Source organism: Oncorhynchus nerka, linkage group LG24 (assembly GCF_034236695.1).
Source record: "Oncorhynchus nerka isolate Pitt River linkage group LG24, Oner_Uvic_2.0, whole genome shotgun sequence".
NCBI lineage: Eukaryota > Metazoa > Chordata > Actinopteri > Salmoniformes > Salmonidae > Oncorhynchus > Oncorhynchus nerka.
This window is the reverse complement of record NC_088419.1, coordinates 95,611,137-95,627,371: the sequence shown is the minus strand read 5'-3', so window position 1 is coordinate 95,627,371 and position 16,235 is coordinate 95,611,137. Positions and strand designations below refer to the sequence as shown.

Sequence of the window (16,235 nt, the reverse complement as noted above, 5' to 3'; positions counted from 1 at the left end):
CAGACTTTCATTACCACTAATGACTGGTCTGTCTGGGGGATTTTCAGGATGTTTGTGGACCTTTGGAAGAAGATAAAGAGAAACCAGACTGTCATTGAAAAGATATTTGAACTCCTTGTCTGAAATGTAGCCATTCTCCTTCTGTGAGGATCCCTTTCAATGCAGTTTTTAGGTCCTCTGTAGGGTTGAAGGTAAGAGATTGGTAGAATTCATCATTTTCTAATTGACGGTAGGCTTCTGTCACATATTTGTCTTTACTCCACACTACTGTAGCACCACCTTTGTCTGCTTTTTTAACCACAATCTGTTCATTTTTGGACAATGATTCAATTGCATCCTGCTCTGTCTTAGAAAGATTACGTCGTGTTTGGTTGGAGTCAATTTTATCCTTAAACAGATTCTCCACATCAAAATTCACTTTCTTAGCAAATGTATTTAGTGTGGCATTCTGGATGATGTGACAAAATGTGGACTTGGGCTTAGATAATAACTATAGAACAAAGCCAACCTCAGTGTGAACTTTCGTTGCGAATGGTATGAACTTTGAACTCTTATTCGTTACAGAAGTGATACCTCCTAGCCGTTCAGTTAGCAACAGAAGCTGCAAACGTGGGCTAGGAAAGAACAGACAGAGTATCACGTCTACCACACAATGACGTTACTGCAACGTATCCAATTTACCACCAGAGACATTCTTCCGAGGACAGAACAATCTCTGTTGGCCAACATGACCAGCATCTACGACCAACCTACCGAAGCGCAGCTCAGAGTAGATATTTATTGCATTTTCCTTTTCCAAACGGGTGGTAATTTAGAATGCATAAGATTCTGTATTTACGATAGAGTAGCTGCCTACGGCCCAATAGAGACATCGCTTCTTCCTTTGTTCTTCAGTCTTCCCGCTCTTTCACTCAAACCCAACCCACTTTTCTTTGTGTAACCAGCTGTCATATCTGTTCCGCCCGCTAGGGATGTTTACCTTTATGACATAATTTGTAATCCAGGTATGATTCATTCTGTGTATATGTAATTCTGTGTAATTAGTTAGGTATTTAGTAAATAAATAATTAAACCCAATTTTGTATTGCTGATTCAACTTGTTAGCCAGGGTTTGTGAAGATAACCAAGAATTTACAACTTTCAGATGAGACTGAAATAAGGTGACGATTAATATTGACTGCTATTGATGTAAAATATTACTAGGTCTTTAAGTGTTTATTCGGAAGATAACAGCTCTATAAATATTATTTTGTGGTGCCCCGACTCTCTAGTTAATTACATTTACATGATTAGCTCAATCAGGTAATATTAATTACAGAGAAAGGATTTTATAGAATAGCATGTCATATCACTTGATCCAGCATAGTCAAAGACACAACATATGTTTAAACTGTTGTTGTTCACGTTTTGCTGTGTTCTAGTGTACTATGGAATATATTGCTTTCTGATTCTTGACACTTCTCCCAGTCATATTTAAGGTTAGAACTACCTTTCTAAGTGTTCTGATACTTCTATCTTGGAGTTGTATTTTTATGATAACATAGCTACACTTTTTTAATGTGTATAGTATTGCTTACTAGGTGTGTCCAATCAATTGTGTAACCACTCCCTCTTCTAATTAGGGCTAATTGGAAAAGCTGTTCAAAAGAGGACATTGTGTTATTTTTTTGTACTCCCTGACGAAGGCCATGCAGCCGAAACGCGTTGTTTAAAAAAAAGTGTTTCTATTGAACATGCCATACTAATAAAGGCATTTTAATTAATTATATGAAGAGTGCCTTGGATCTCCTTTCTGAGTATTTCTGTATTTAATTTTCAATAAATGTGCACAAAGAAAATCGAAATAAACATGTTTTCACTTTGTTATTATGAGGTATTGTGTGTAGATGGGTCAGACTTTGTATTTATTTAATCCATTTTGAATTAAGACTGGAATAAATCAACCGTATGAATAATTTTTGAAGGTTCTGTAATCCGATCTGATGTTCAAAAGACAGATGTAAGACATACATGTAGAGAAAATAAAGTAATAACAAAACAACAAAAGAATCACTAAATAGCAAAGCTGGGTCGGAGCTCGCAAAATGGCGTCAACAAAATGGCTTCCATTCAATACAGCGATCTCTTATTCTTGTACCATCTAAACAACTGCAAAATATATTTTTCCATTGTCAAAAATTAAGAACGGGAAGCATAGAATAACACACATAGAACAGATCTTCCGTTTCTTAGACTGGCTTATCAATGGGAATGACAGATCTATAACACATAGAACAGATCTACCGTTTCTTAGACTGGCTTATCAATGGGAATGGCAGATCTATAACACATAGAACAGATCTACCGTATCGTAGACTGGCTTATCAATGGGAATGGCAGATCTATAACACATAGAACAGATCTACCGTTTCTTAGACTGGCTTATCAATGGGAATGGCAGATCTATAACACATAGAACAGATCTACCGTATCGTAGACTGGCTTATCAATGGGAATGGCAGATCTATAACACATAGAACAGATCTTCAATGGGAATGGCAGATCTATAACACATAGAACAGATCTTCAGCTTCTTAGACTGGCTTATCAATGGGAATGGCAGATCTATAACACATAGAACAGATCTACCGTTTCTTAGACTGGCTTATCAATGGGAATGACAGATCTATAACACATAGAACAGATCTACCGTTTCTTAGACTGGCTTATCAATGGGAATGGCAGATCTATAACACATAGAACAGATCTTCCGTTTCTTAGACTGGCTTATCAATGGGAATGACAGATCTATGGCTCTATGAGAAGTGTATGATGATAAGGGTAATATATTTAATGTGTTTATGTCTTGTACGGTGTTTTAGTTTGTGTACAGTAGTACTGTGTGTGTAAGACAGTTACATTTCATCCTATAACTCACATTTCTTATTTTTCCCCCTTTTTCCTAGTATTCAATTGGTAGTTATAGTCTTGTCTCATCGCTGCAACTCTCGTATGGACTCGGGAGAGGCGAAGGTCGAGAGCTGTGCATCCTCTGAAACACAACCCAAACACAATGCTTCTTGACACAATGCACACTAAACCCGGATGCCGGCCGCACCAATGTGTCGGAGGAAACACCGTACATCTGGCGACCGTGTCAGAATGCACTGTGCTCGGCCCGTCACAGGAGTCGCTAGAGCGACAAGGATATTCCTGCCGGCCAAACCCTCCCCTAACCCGGACGACGCTGGGCCAATTGTGCGCCGCCCCATGGGTCTCCCGGTCACAGCCAGCTGCGACAGAGCCTGGACTCAAACCCAGAATGTCTAGTGGAACTATGTTGCAGTGCCTTAGACCACTGAGCCACTCGGGAGGCCCATAACTCACATTTCTATGCGAATTTGGTCGGGTCGCACAAAAAGTTACAGAATGCAGCTTTAATTCAAATTCATTATTCTATTTATTTAATTTTTTCATTACGATTTTAATTCATAGACCGAATATATTAAATAGACAAATACACTTTGTATATCTTCTATGCAGTTGGTAAAAAAACAATAACTTTGTCAATCCAATTATGTTGGCCACATAATTGTAAATGTATTTTGGGGCATCTGAGTGGTGCAGTGGTCTAAGGCACTACAACTCAGTGCAAAGGGCATCACTATAGTACCTGGTTTGAATCCGGGCTGTATCACATCCGGTTGTGATTGGGAATTCCATAGGGAGGTGCACATTTGGCCCAGTGTGGTTGTGGCTGGAGTAGGCCATCATTGTAATAAAACTACTTTGTTCTTAACTGACTTGTCTAGTTAAATAAAGGGTAAAAAAAAAATCTATAAAAATCACATGCATGCAATACCATCTCCAAACCAGCAGGTGGTAGCATTACCATATATAAAGGATACCTGGCCACTGGGCATGTGAAACATGAATAGGAGAGGCAGGTGAGTACAATTCCATTTAGTTTAATTGAGATTGTTGTACAAGTCTTTTAAAAAGGATTCCTATAATCTAAAGAGCTTTTCTAGTTGTCAGCATTTGTGCAACAAAAAAAAAAGAACAATGATGATACTTATTTCAGAGGACTCAGACTCCCCAGAGTGGTGCCATGAATACAGCCTAATGCAAAGATGAGTTCGTACAGGAACTTGTTTGGAGAGGCAGGAAGACCAGCATTGCAGTGACTGACACTAGCCACCATTCAACATCTCATTTTAACATATAGGACAAGAGGAGGAGGGTTTTCAGCCAAAAAAAAGCACACAAAGTCATTTCAATGAACGGCCCATCTTCGGTGGTTGAGTTGCCTCATGATGAGCTGGGGGGAAAAAGGAGAAGATATGACAGACCTGTTGCTTTCATCAGCCTGTTGTGTTGACTATGTGCATAGTTTAATGTACAGAACCGCTTCATCTGCGGTATTCTAAGTTTAAAACCATGACAACAGAAGCTATAAGCAACTTGCTTGCATGATATGTGAACTGAGACTACTTGCGTGATATAGATGGTTTCATGAGGGAAAATAACTGTAGATTTACCTTCTTTGGGGAGGGGCTGGATGGGCCTTGTAGGTGGACGCAGTTTGCTGAGCAGCTCCGAGCTGTCTCTGTAGTCTTTAGGCTTAGTGGGCGTGACATCCGCCTGGCCTGGGCGGGACTTCATGGGCAGATGTGGTCGATTGGTGGTTTGTACCATGCCCCCCTCGGAGCGGGAGGGCTTCACAGGGTTCTTGGTGTAGGTCTGGGGGTGGAGTGGGGCCGAGGCCGAGGCAGTGGTGACGGAGGACGGGGGCTTGGTCTCAGAACAGGTGTAAGAGCGGTTACGAGGGGTGGGGACTGGGGGCCGGTCAGGGTCCTGGTCAGAGGGTTTGGTGAAGGAGAAGATGGGGTCTGGAGGGGTCAGGTGATCCTTGGAGCGTTGAGGGTCTGGTTGGTCTTTAGCTCCTCGTGGAACTCCTCCCTTCCCCATGGAGCCGTACAGAGGGTTGTCATACATCTCCGCTGGCTTCCCCCCCTCACTACTAGAAGACAGCATACAAAAGCAGACAGACAGACAGGCAGACAGGTCATTCAGAGTACAGCTTCAGACTCACATTGGGGTATCAATCTATTCACTCTCAGTACATTGCCTGCTCTGTGAGAAAACTGCAGCAGTATCGTTCAGTCCCATTTCTTTTCCACTTCAAGTGGGCCTAAATCATGGAACTCTCCATACTAGAGGTCAACGCCACCTCAACAAAATTCCCTTTACACTTTAACCATTTCAATGGAGACGAGTCACTGTCTGGGAAAACCAGGAGTTTTGAAAACTATTATCTCATAGATATTTTCTCTTAGATCTAAACTAGTCCAAGACAAACGTACACGTTATCGGATGCTTTTCCTGTAGGGCTTCGCACAGCGCTGCGGTCGTTGACAGTCTTTTTGGGAGAGGTGTTTCCATGGGTCTGGTCCCTACCCCCGAACCCACCGACACCACCACCCCCACCTCCGGAGCCTGATTTCGGGGACATGCTGTAGCTCCAGCCCCTGTCTGTCACACCTCCAGACTTGAAGCCCACCCCCATGTAACTGGGGTTGGTGATATCACTGGGAAGAGCAAACCTATTGAACAGGACACATAACCAAATGTTCGTCTCACAACTAACAGGTAAAGAGAATGGAAAGAGTAAAGGCTCATACACACTTATAAGTTTACCAACATATATATATATATATAGAGTTTTTTTTTTTTTTACTTGGTAAACCAGCAAAGTCAGTTTTCATTAGTTTTAAAAGAACTGGGATCACATGTCAGCTATGCTTGAATGCTACAAAGTAGCCATGAGTGAAGGAGGTTCTCACTTGTTGATAAGATCAAGTCCTTTTCCTTTAGAGGCACCAGAATCATCCCTTTCCACTTTGATGAAATCTGTAGACAAAAAAAAGAAGAAGAGTTGAGCTCAGCAACAAAAATATAAACCTTTTACAGGTGCAGTATGTCATTGGCTGTCAGCCTCACCGTATAACTTCTCAGTCTGTTTGCCTTCTGAGGTTCGTAACTGTACACCTCCCGTCAGGGTGCCCGTCCGCTCGCCGTGATGAGTCAATGTGATGTGGAACTCTGTGTAGGAGGACTCCGCCGCTCGCAGAGCTACACAGCCCTCTCCTGTAAGGATGACACCATGTCAGGGAGGAGGAGGATTAGAAAATACTCTTTTACTCTGACAGAGCTGGATGAAGACAGAGCTGGATGAAGACAGAGCTGGATGAAGGCAGAGCTGGATGAAGGCAGAGCTGGATGAAGGCAGAGCTGGATGAAGGCAGAGCTGGATGAAGGCAGAGCTGGATGAAGACCGAGCTAGATGAAGACCGAGCTAGATGAAGACCGAGCTAGATGAAGACCGAGCTAGATGAAGACAGAGCTAGATGAAGGCAGAGCTAGATGAAGGCAGAGCTAGATGAAGGCAGAGCTAGATGAAGACCGAGCTAGATGAAGACAGAGCTAGATGAAGACAGAGCTAGATGATCGTGATTCATCGACTTAGACTAGTATTGACTCAAGCCCAAATGTGGTCTGTGTCATTCTCAGAACGAGTCTCTCCAAACAGACCACAGTTAACCTTCTTTCTCACCATAGGATTCATCACAGTCTGTGGACTTGACACACAGGAGAATGTGTTGATCCAACAGATACTCCGGGTCTGAGATGATAGGGACGAGCTTTAAAAAGACACAAGAGGAGCTCTGTTACATCAAATACGCCATATTGTAAACTCAACTAGCCTAGTGTAAAAAAAAAAAAAACTTAATCGTCAACAAACCTCAACTTGGTTTCCAAACCGAACTTTGATGGACCCATCTGAGTGATCTTGGTTCTCTCCTTCCGAGCTCTTGACGAATTCTGTGGACAGAATATATGCAGTTGTGCTGGTCCCAGATCTGTTTGTGCTATATAACCAATTCAAGTTTGGTATGAGACTGAACAATAGGAGTCGTAAAGATCAACAGATCTGGGACCAAACTAGCATGCAGTCACTGTGAGTTAGACTACATTTCAGTTGAAGCTATTGATATACATTGTTTTGAAACAATCAAGAATCCCAGAAAAATGAAAAAAAAAATCTCACAATATTGATTTATTTACCTTTATTTAACCAGGCAAGTCAGTTAAGAACAAATTCTTATTTTCAATGACAGCCTAGGAACAGTGGGTTAACTGCCTGTTCAGGGGCAGAAAGACAGATTTGTACCTTGTCAGCACAGGGGTTTGAACTTACATTTACATTTACATTTAAGTCATTTAGCAGACCCTCTTATCCAGAGCGACTTACAAATTGGTGCATTCACCTTATGACATCCAGTGGAACAGTAGTGCATCTAAATCTTTTAAGGGGGTGAGAGGGATTACTTTATCCTATCCTAGGTATTCCTTAAAGAGGTGGGGTTTCAGGTGTCTCCGGAAGGTGGTGATTGACTCCGCTGTCCTGGCGTCGTGAGGGAGTTTGTTCCACCATTGGGGGGCCAGAGCAGCGAACAGTTTTGACTGGGCTGAGCGGGAACTGTACTTCCTCAGTGGTAGGGAGGCGAGCAGGCCAGAGGTGGATGAACGCAGTGCCCTTGTTTGGGTGTAGGGCCTGATCAGAGCCTGGAGGTACTGAGGTGCCGTTCCCCTCACAGCTCCGTAGGCAAGCACCATGGTCTTGTAGCGGATGCGAGCTTCAACTGGAAGCCAGTGGAGAGAGCGGAGGAGCGGGGTGACGTGAGAGAACTTGGGAAGGTTGAACACCAGACGGGCTGCGGCGTTCTGGATGAGTTGTAGGGGTTTAATGGCACAGGCAGGGAGCCCAGCCAACTGCGAGTTGCAGTAATCCAGACGGGAGATGACGAGTGCCTGGATTAGGACCTGCGCCGCTTCCTGTGTGAGGCAGGGTCGTACTCTGCGGATGTTGTAGAGCATGAACCTACAGGAACGGGCCACCGCCTTGATGTTAGTTGAGAACGACAGGGTGTTGTCCAGGATCACGCCAAGGTTCTTAGCGCTCTGGGAGGAGGACACAATGGAGTTGTCAACTGTGATGGCGAGATCATGGAACGGGCAGTCCTTCCCGGGAGGAAGAGCAGCTCCGTCTTGCCGAGGTTCAGCTTGAGGTGGTGATCCGTCATCCACACTGATATGTCTGCCAGACATGCAGAGATGCGATTCGCCACCTGGTCAGAAGGGGGAAAGGAGAAGATTAATTGTGTGTCGTCTCCATAGCAATGATAGGAGAGACCATGTGAGGTTATGACAGAGCCAAGTGACTTGGTGTATAGCGAGAATAGGAGAGGGCCTAGAACAGAGCCCTGGGGGACACCAGTGGTGAGAGCACGTGGTGTGGAGACGGATTCTCGCCACGCCACCTGGTAGGAGCGACCTGTCAGGTAGGACGCAATCCAAGCGTGGGCCGCGCCGGAGATGCCCAACTCGGAGAGGGTGGAGAGGAGGATCTGATGGTTCACAGTATCGAAGGCAGCCGATAGGTCTAGAAGGATGAGAGTAGAGGAGAGAGAGTTAGCTTTAGCAGTGCAGAGCACCTCCGTGATACAGAGAAGAGCAGTCTCAGTTGAATGACTAGTCTTGAAACCTGACTGATTTGGATCAAGAAGGTCATTCTGAGAGAGATAGCGGGAGAGCTGGCCAAGGACGGCACGTTCAAGAGTTTTGGAGAGAAAAGAAAGAAGGGATACTGGTCTGTAGTTGTTGACATCGGAGGGATCGAGTGTAGGTTTTTTCAGAAGGGGTGCAACTCTCGCTCTCTTGAAGACGGAAGGGACGTAGCCAGCGGTCAGGGATGAGTTGATGAGCGAGGTGAGGTAAGGGAGAAGGTCTCCGGAAATGGTCTGGAGAAGAGAGGAGGGGATAGGGTCAAGCGGGCAGGTTGTTGGGCGGCCGCCGTCACAAGACGCGAGATTTCATCTGGAGAGAGGGGGAGAAAGAGGTCAGAGCACAGGGTAGGGCAGTGTGAGCAGAACCAGCGGTGTCGTTTGACTTAGCAACGAGGATCGGATGTCGTCGACCTTCTTTTCAAAATGGTTGACGAAGTCATCTGCAGAGAGGGAGGAGGGGGAGGGGAGGAGGATTCAGGAGGGAGGAGAAGGTTGCAAAGAGCTTCCTAGGGTTAGAGGCAGATGCTTGGAATTTAGAGTGGTAGAAAGTGGCTTTAGCAGCAGAGAGAGAAGAGGAAAATGTAGAGAGGAGGGAGTGAAAGGATGTCAGGTCCGCAGGGAGGCGAGTTTTCCTCCATTTCCGCCGGCTGCCCGGAGCCCTGTTCTGTGAGCTCGCAATGAGTCGTTGAGCCACGGAGCGGGAGGGGAGGACCGAGCCGGCCTGGAGGATAGGGGACATAGAGAGTCAAAGGATGCAGAAAGGGAGGAGAGGAGGGTTGAGGAGAGGCAGAATCAGGAGATAGGTTGGAGAAGGTTTGAGCAGAGGGAAGAGATGATAGGATGGAAGAGGAGAGAGTAGCGGGGGAGAGAGAGCGAAGGTTGGGACGGCGCGATACCATCCGAGTAGGGGCAGTGTGGGAAGTGTTGGATGAGAGCGAGAGGAGAAGGATACAAGGTAGTGGTCGGAGACTTGGAGGGGAGTTGCAATGAGGTTAGTGGAAGAACAGCATCTAGTAAAGATGAGGTCGAGCGTATTTCCTGCCTTGTGAGTAGGGGGAAGGTGAGAGGGTGAGGTCAAAAGAGGAGAGAGAGTGGAAAGAAGGAGGCAGAGAGGAATGAGTCAAAGGTAGACGTGGGGAGGTTAAAGTCGCCCAGAACTGTGAGAGGTGAGCCGTCCTCAGGAAAGGAGCTTATCAAGGCATCAAGCTCATTGATGAACTCTCCGAGGGAACCTGGAGGGCGATAAATGATAAGGATGTTAAGCTTGAAAGGGCTGGTAACTGTGACAGCATGGAATTCAAAGGAGGCGATAGACAGATGGGTAAGGGGAGAAAGAGAGAATGACCACTTGGGAGAGATGAGGATCCCGGTGCCACCACCCCGCTGACCAGAAGCTCTCGGGGTGTGCGAGAACACGTGGGCGGACGAAGAGAGAGCAGTAGGAGTAGCAGTGTTGTCTGTGGTGATCCATGTTTCCGTCAGTGCCAAGAAGTCGAGGACTGGAGGGAGGCATAGGCTGAGATGAACTCTGCCTTGTTGGCCGCAGATCGGCAGTTCCAGAGGCTACCGGAGACCTGGAACTCCACGTGGGTCGTGCGCGCTGGGACCACCAGATTAGGTGGCCGCGCCACGCGGTGTGGAGCGTTTGTATGGTCTGTGCAGAGAGGAGAGAACAGGGATAGACAGACACATAGTTGACAGGCTACACAAGAGGCTACGCTAATGCAAAGGAGATTGGAATGACAAGTGGACTACACGTCTCGAGTGTTCAGAAAGTTAAGCTTACGTAGCAAGAATCTTATTGACTAAAATGATTAAAATGATACAGTACTGCTGAAGTAGGCTAGCTGGCAGAGGCTGCGTTGTTGACTATGTAGGCTAGCTGGCAGTGTCTGCTAATCAAGTCGTTCCGTTGAGTGTAATGGTTTCTACTGTGCTACTATTCGGGGCTAGCTGGCTAGCTAGCAGTGTTGATTTACGTTACGTTGCGTTAAAAGAACGACAATAGCTGGCTAGCTAACCTAGGAAATCGCTCAAGACTACACAATTATCTTTGATACAAAGACGGCTATGTAGCTAGCTATGTAGCTAGCTACGATCAAACAAATCAAGCCGTTGTACTGTAATGAAATGAAAAATGTGATACTACCTGTGGAGCGAAGCGAAATGCGACCGGATTGTTGAGTGCGGAAGTTCTGTTACGTTAAGGACGACGAATAGCTGGCTAGCTAACCTCGGTAAATTAAGATAATCACTCTAAAACTACACACTCTAAACTACACAATTATCTTGGATACGAAGACAGCAAAGACAACTATGTAGCTAGCTAACACTACACTAATCAAGTCGTTCAGTTGAGTGTAAGTTGTGCTGCTAATCGGTAGACGGTGGACTAGCTAACGGTAGACGTTAGCTAGCTAGCTAGCTAGCTGCTGGGCGGTGTAGACTGCGTTAGGACGACGAAATACGATAATTACGCAATTATCTATGATACAAAGACGGCTATGTAGCTAGCTAAGAAGAAAAATTGCTAAGATTAGACAAATCAAACCGTTGTACTATAATGAAATGTAATACTACCTGCGGACCGAGTGCAACCTTGCAACCTTCTGGTTACTAGTCCAACGCTCTAACCACTAGGCTACCCTGCCGCCCCGAAATCCATAACTTGCGATGTGTTCGAACAGGAAGTCCACTGTGTGCAGTTCACCCTGCACTATCAGCTCAAACATAAATAACATGAGGATGTCTACTTTTGCTAAGCTTCCCAGTAAAGCTATGAAAACAATCAAGCATCCCAAAATAATTAACTTATGTAGCTTAAGAAACCAGTTTCATTATATAAATAACTTGCTGATTCATATCCTGACTCTATCTCTGAAACCCACTTAGATAATACCTTTGATGATACAGTGGTAGCAATACATGGTTATAACATCTACCGAAAAGACAGAAATGCCAACAGAGGCGGTGTTGTGGTCTATATTCAGAACCACATCCCTGTGAAGCTTAGAGAGGATCTCATGTTAAATACTGTTGTAGTAATATGGCTACAGGTTCATCTGCCTCACCTAAAGCCCATTCTGGTGGGAAGCTGCTATAGACCAGTCAGTATCTGGATAATGTTAAATACTGTTGTAGTAATATGGCTACAGGTTCATCTGCCTCACCTAAAGCCCATTCTGGTGGGAAGCTGCTATAGACCACCAAGTGCTAACAGTCAGTATCTGGAAAATATGTGTGAAATGCTTGATAATGTATGTGATATCAACAGAGAGGTATATTTTCTGGGTGACCTAAATATTGACTGGCTTTCATCAAGCTGCCCACTCAAGATTACTTCAAACGGTAACCAGTGTATGCAACCTGGTTCAGGTTATAAGTCAACCTACCACAAGCAGAACAGGAATGAAATCCACATTTAAGGGCCAGACGTGCTGCCCTGTTCTGGGCCAGTTGTAATTTTCCAAAGTCCCTCTTTGTGGCACCTATCCACATGACTGGGCAGTAGTCCAGGTGCAACAAAACTAGGGCCTGTAGGACCTGCCTTGTTGATATTGTTGTTAAGAAGGTAGAACAGTGCTTTATTGTGGACAGACCTCTCCCCATCTTAGCTAATGTTGCTGCCATGCTATGTTGTTGTCTTTAGGTCTCTCTTTATGTAGTGCTTTGTTGTCTCACTTGTCGAGATGTGTGTTTTGTCCTATATTTTTTATTTAATTTATTTGTATTTTTAATCCAAGGCCTCATCCCCACAGGAGGCCTTTTGGTGGGCCGTCATTGTAAATAACAACTTGTTCTTAACTGACTTGCCTAGTTAAATAAAATAAAAATACTCTTGCATCACCTAGCCGTGTCTGAATCCTGGCTTAGGAAGGCCACCAAACATTCTGAAATTTCCATCCCCAACTATCACATTTTCCAACGATATAGAACTGCCAAAGGGGAGGAGTTGCAATCTACTGCAGAGATCTGTCATACTATGCAGGTCTGTGCCCAAACAATTTGAGCTTCTACTTTTAAAAGCCACCTTTCCAGAAACAAGCCACCTTTCCAGAAACAAGTCTCTCACCGTTGCCACTTGTTATAGACCCCTCTCTGCTCCCAGCTGTGCCCTGGACACCATATGTGAATTGATTGCCTCCCATCTAGCTTCAGAGTTCACACTGCTAGGTGACCTAAACTGGGATATGCTTAAAACCCTGGCCGTCCTACAATCTAAGCTAGATGCCCTCAATCTCACACAAATTATCAAGGAATTTACCAGGTACGACCCTAAATCCGTAACCCTCTTAGATATCATACTGACCAACTTGCCCTCTAAATACACCTCTGCTGTCTTCAACCAGGAGCTCAGCAATCACTGCCTCATTGCCTGTGTCCGTAATGGGTCCGCGGTCAAACGACCACCCCTCATCACTGTCAAACGCTCCCTAAAACACCTTTCTAATCAACCTGGCCCGGGTATCCTGGAAGGATATTGACCTCATCCCGTCAGTGGACGATGGTTACTCTTTAAAAGTGCTTTCCTCACCATCTTAAATAAGAATTCATAAAAATGCCGTTCATAAAATGTAGAACTAAGAACAGATATAGCCCTTGGTTCACCTCAAAACCTGATTGACTGACTGCCCTTGACCAGCACAAAAACATCCTGTGGCATTCTGCATTAGCATTAAATAGACCCCGCAATATGCAACTTTTCAGGGAAGTTAGTAACCAATATACAGTCAGTTAGGAAAGCTAAGGCTAGCTTTTTCAAACAGAAATTTGCATCCTGTAGCACTAATTCCAAAAAGGTTTGGGACACTGTAAAGGCCATGAATAATAAGTGCACCTCCTCCCAGCTGCCCACTGCACTTAGGCTAGGAAACACTGTCACCACCAATAAATCTAAGATCAAGATCAATAAGCACTTTTCTACAGCTGGCCATGCTTTCCTCCTGGCTATCCCTATCTCGGGCAACAGCTCTGCACCCCCTGCAGCAACTTTCCCAAGCCCCCCCCCCCCCTCGCACATCTCCTTCACCCAAATCCAGACAGCGAAAGTGCTACAAAATCTGGATCCCTACAAATCAGCCGGGCTAGACAATCTGGACCCTCTCTTTCTAAAATTGTCTCCTGAAATTGTTGCAACCCTTATTACTAGCCTGTTCAACCTTTCTTTCGTATCGTCTGAGATCCCCAAAGATTGAAAAGCTGCAGCAACTATTATAGACCTATATCCATCCTGCCCTGCCTTTCTAAAATCTTTGAAAACCAAGTTAACAAACAGATCACCGACCATTTCGAATCCCACCGTACCTTCTCCACTATGCAATCTGGTTTCCGAGCTGGTCATGGGTGCACCTCTGCCACGTTCAAGGTCCTAAACAATATCATAATTGATAAGATACAATACTGTGCAGCTGTCTTCATCGACCTGGCCAAGGCTTTTGACTCAATTACCGCATTCTTATCAGCAGACTCATTATCCTTGGTTTCTCAAATGACTGCCTCACCTGGTTCACCAACTACTTCTCAGATAGAGTTCAGTGTGTCAAATCAGAGGGCCTGTTGTCCGGACCTCTGGCAGTCTCTATGGGGGTGCCACAGGGTTAAATTCTCAGGCCGACTCTCTTCTCTGTATATATCAATCATGTTGCTCTTGCTGCTGGTGATTCTCTGATCCACCTCTACGCAGATGACACCATTCTGTATACATCTGGCCCTTCTTTGGACACTGTGTTAACAAACCTCCAACCGAGCTTCAATGCCATTCAACACTCCTTCCGTGGCCTTCAACTGCTTTTAAATTCTAGTAAAACTAAATGCATGCTCTTCAACCGATCACTGCCCGCACCCGCCAGCCCGACTAGATTCACTACTCTGGACCGTTCTGACTTAGATTATGTGGACAACTACAGACAACTAGGTGTCTGCTTAGACTGTAAACTCTCCTTCCAGACTCACATTAAGCATCTCCAATCCAAAATTAAATCTAGAATTGGCTTCCTATTTCACAACAAAGCCTCCTTCACTCATGCTGCCAAACATACCCTCATAAGACTGACTATCCTACCTATCCTTGACTTCGGTGATGTCATCTATAAAATAGCCTCCAACACCCTACTCAACAAATTGGATGTAGTCTATCACAGTGCCATCCGCTTTGTCACCAAAGCCCCATATACTACCCATCACTGCGACCTGTATGCTCTTCGTTGGCTGGTCCTCGCTACATATTCATCGCCAAACCCACTGGCTCCAGGTCATCTATAAGTCTTCGCTAGGTAAAGCCCCGCCTTATCTCAGCTCACTGGTCACCATAGCAACACCCACCCATAGCATGCGCTCCAGCAGTTAAATTTCACTGGTCATCCCCAAAGCCAACACCTCCTTTGGATCCCTTTCCTTCCAGTTCTCTGCTGTCAATGACTGGAACGAATTGCAAAAATCACTGAAGCTGGATTTAAGCATCAGCTGTCAGAGCAGCTTACTCTGCCTGTACACAGCCAATCTGTAAATAGCACACCCAACTACCTCATCCCCATATTGTTATTTATATTTTTGCTCTTTTCACCCCAGCATCGCTACTTGCACATCATCATCTGCGCATCTATCACTCCAATGTTAATGCTAAATTGTAATTATTTCGCCTCTATGGCCTATTTATTTCCTTACCTCCCTAATCTTCTACATTTCCACACACTGTACATATATTTTTTTTCTATTGTGTTATTGACTTTACATTTGCTTATGTGTAACTCTGTGTTGCTGTTTTTGTCGCACTGCTTTGCTTTGTCTTGGCCAGGTCGCAGTTGTAAATGAGAACTTGTTCTCAACTGGCCTACCTGGTTAAATAAAGGTGAAATAAAAAATTGGTTTTGACCAAATCCAGGGTTTACTCCAAGGAATTTAGTCTCCTCAATTTGCTCAATTTCCACATGATTTATTACAATATTTAGTTAAGATTTAGGGTTTAGTGAATGATTTGCCTCAAATACAATGCTTTGAAATATCTAGGACTAATTTATTCCTTGCCACCCATTCTGAAAATGACTGCAGTTCATTTGTTGAGTCTTTACTCCGAGCCAGTGGCAGGTCACTAGTGTACATTTAAAAAAAAGTGTGGGGCCTAGACAGCTGCCCTGGGGAATGCCTGATTCTACCTAGATTATGTTGGAGAGGCATATATAGCAGGGGGTGTAAAGCCATAACGTTTTTCCAGCAGCATACTATGATTGATAATGTCAAAAGCTGCACTGAGTCTAACAAAACTGTTCCCACAATCTTTTTATTATCAATTTCTCTCTGCCAATCATCCATAATTTGGGTGAGTGTCGTGCATGTTGAATGCCCTTCCCTATAAGCATGCTGAAAGTCTATTGTTCATTTATTTACTGTAAAATAGCATTGTACCTGGTCAAACACAATTTTTTTATCCAAAAGATTACTAAGGGTTGGTAACAGGCTGATTGGTCGGCTATTTGAGCCAGTAAAGGGGGCTTTACTATTCTTGGGTAGCACAATGACTTTAGCTTCCCTCCAGGCCTGAGGGCACACACATGTTTGTAAGCTTAGGGATGGCAAATAGGAGTGGAAATATCATCAGTAATTTTCCATCCAAGTTGTGATACCCAGGTG

At 44.6% G+C, this 16,235-nt stretch overlaps 1 protein-coding gene across 2 annotated transcripts in view; it reads right to left on the bottom strand.

Moving 5' to 3' along the window:
• Nucleotides 1-3,931: 3,931 nt before the first annotated feature.
• Nucleotides 3,932-16,235, bottom strand: part of LOC115125771 (phosphatidylinositol 3,4,5-trisphosphate 5-phosphatase 1-like) — a 76,220-nt gene continuing 63,916 nt past the window's right edge. The window contains exons 21-27 of one of the 2 annotated variants that reach the window (XM_065009357.1): nt 6,785-6,864; nt 6,596-6,683; nt 5,983-6,129; nt 5,826-5,892; nt 5,346-5,585; nt 4,521-5,002; nt 3,932-4,300 (exon numbers count right to left, since the gene is read on the bottom strand). In XM_065009357.1, the coding sequence (XP_064865429.1) occupies nt 4,251-4,300; nt 4,521-5,002; nt 5,346-5,585; nt 5,826-5,892; nt 5,983-6,129; nt 6,596-6,683; nt 6,785-6,864 (1,154 nt within the window). In that variant the 3' untranslated portion in view covers nt 3,932-4,250. The remainder of the gene's footprint in view (nt 4,301-4,520; nt 5,003-5,345; nt 5,586-5,825; nt 5,893-5,982; nt 6,130-6,595; nt 6,684-6,784; nt 6,865-16,235) is intronic. The other variant, XM_065009358.1, reaches the window with a different exon arrangement.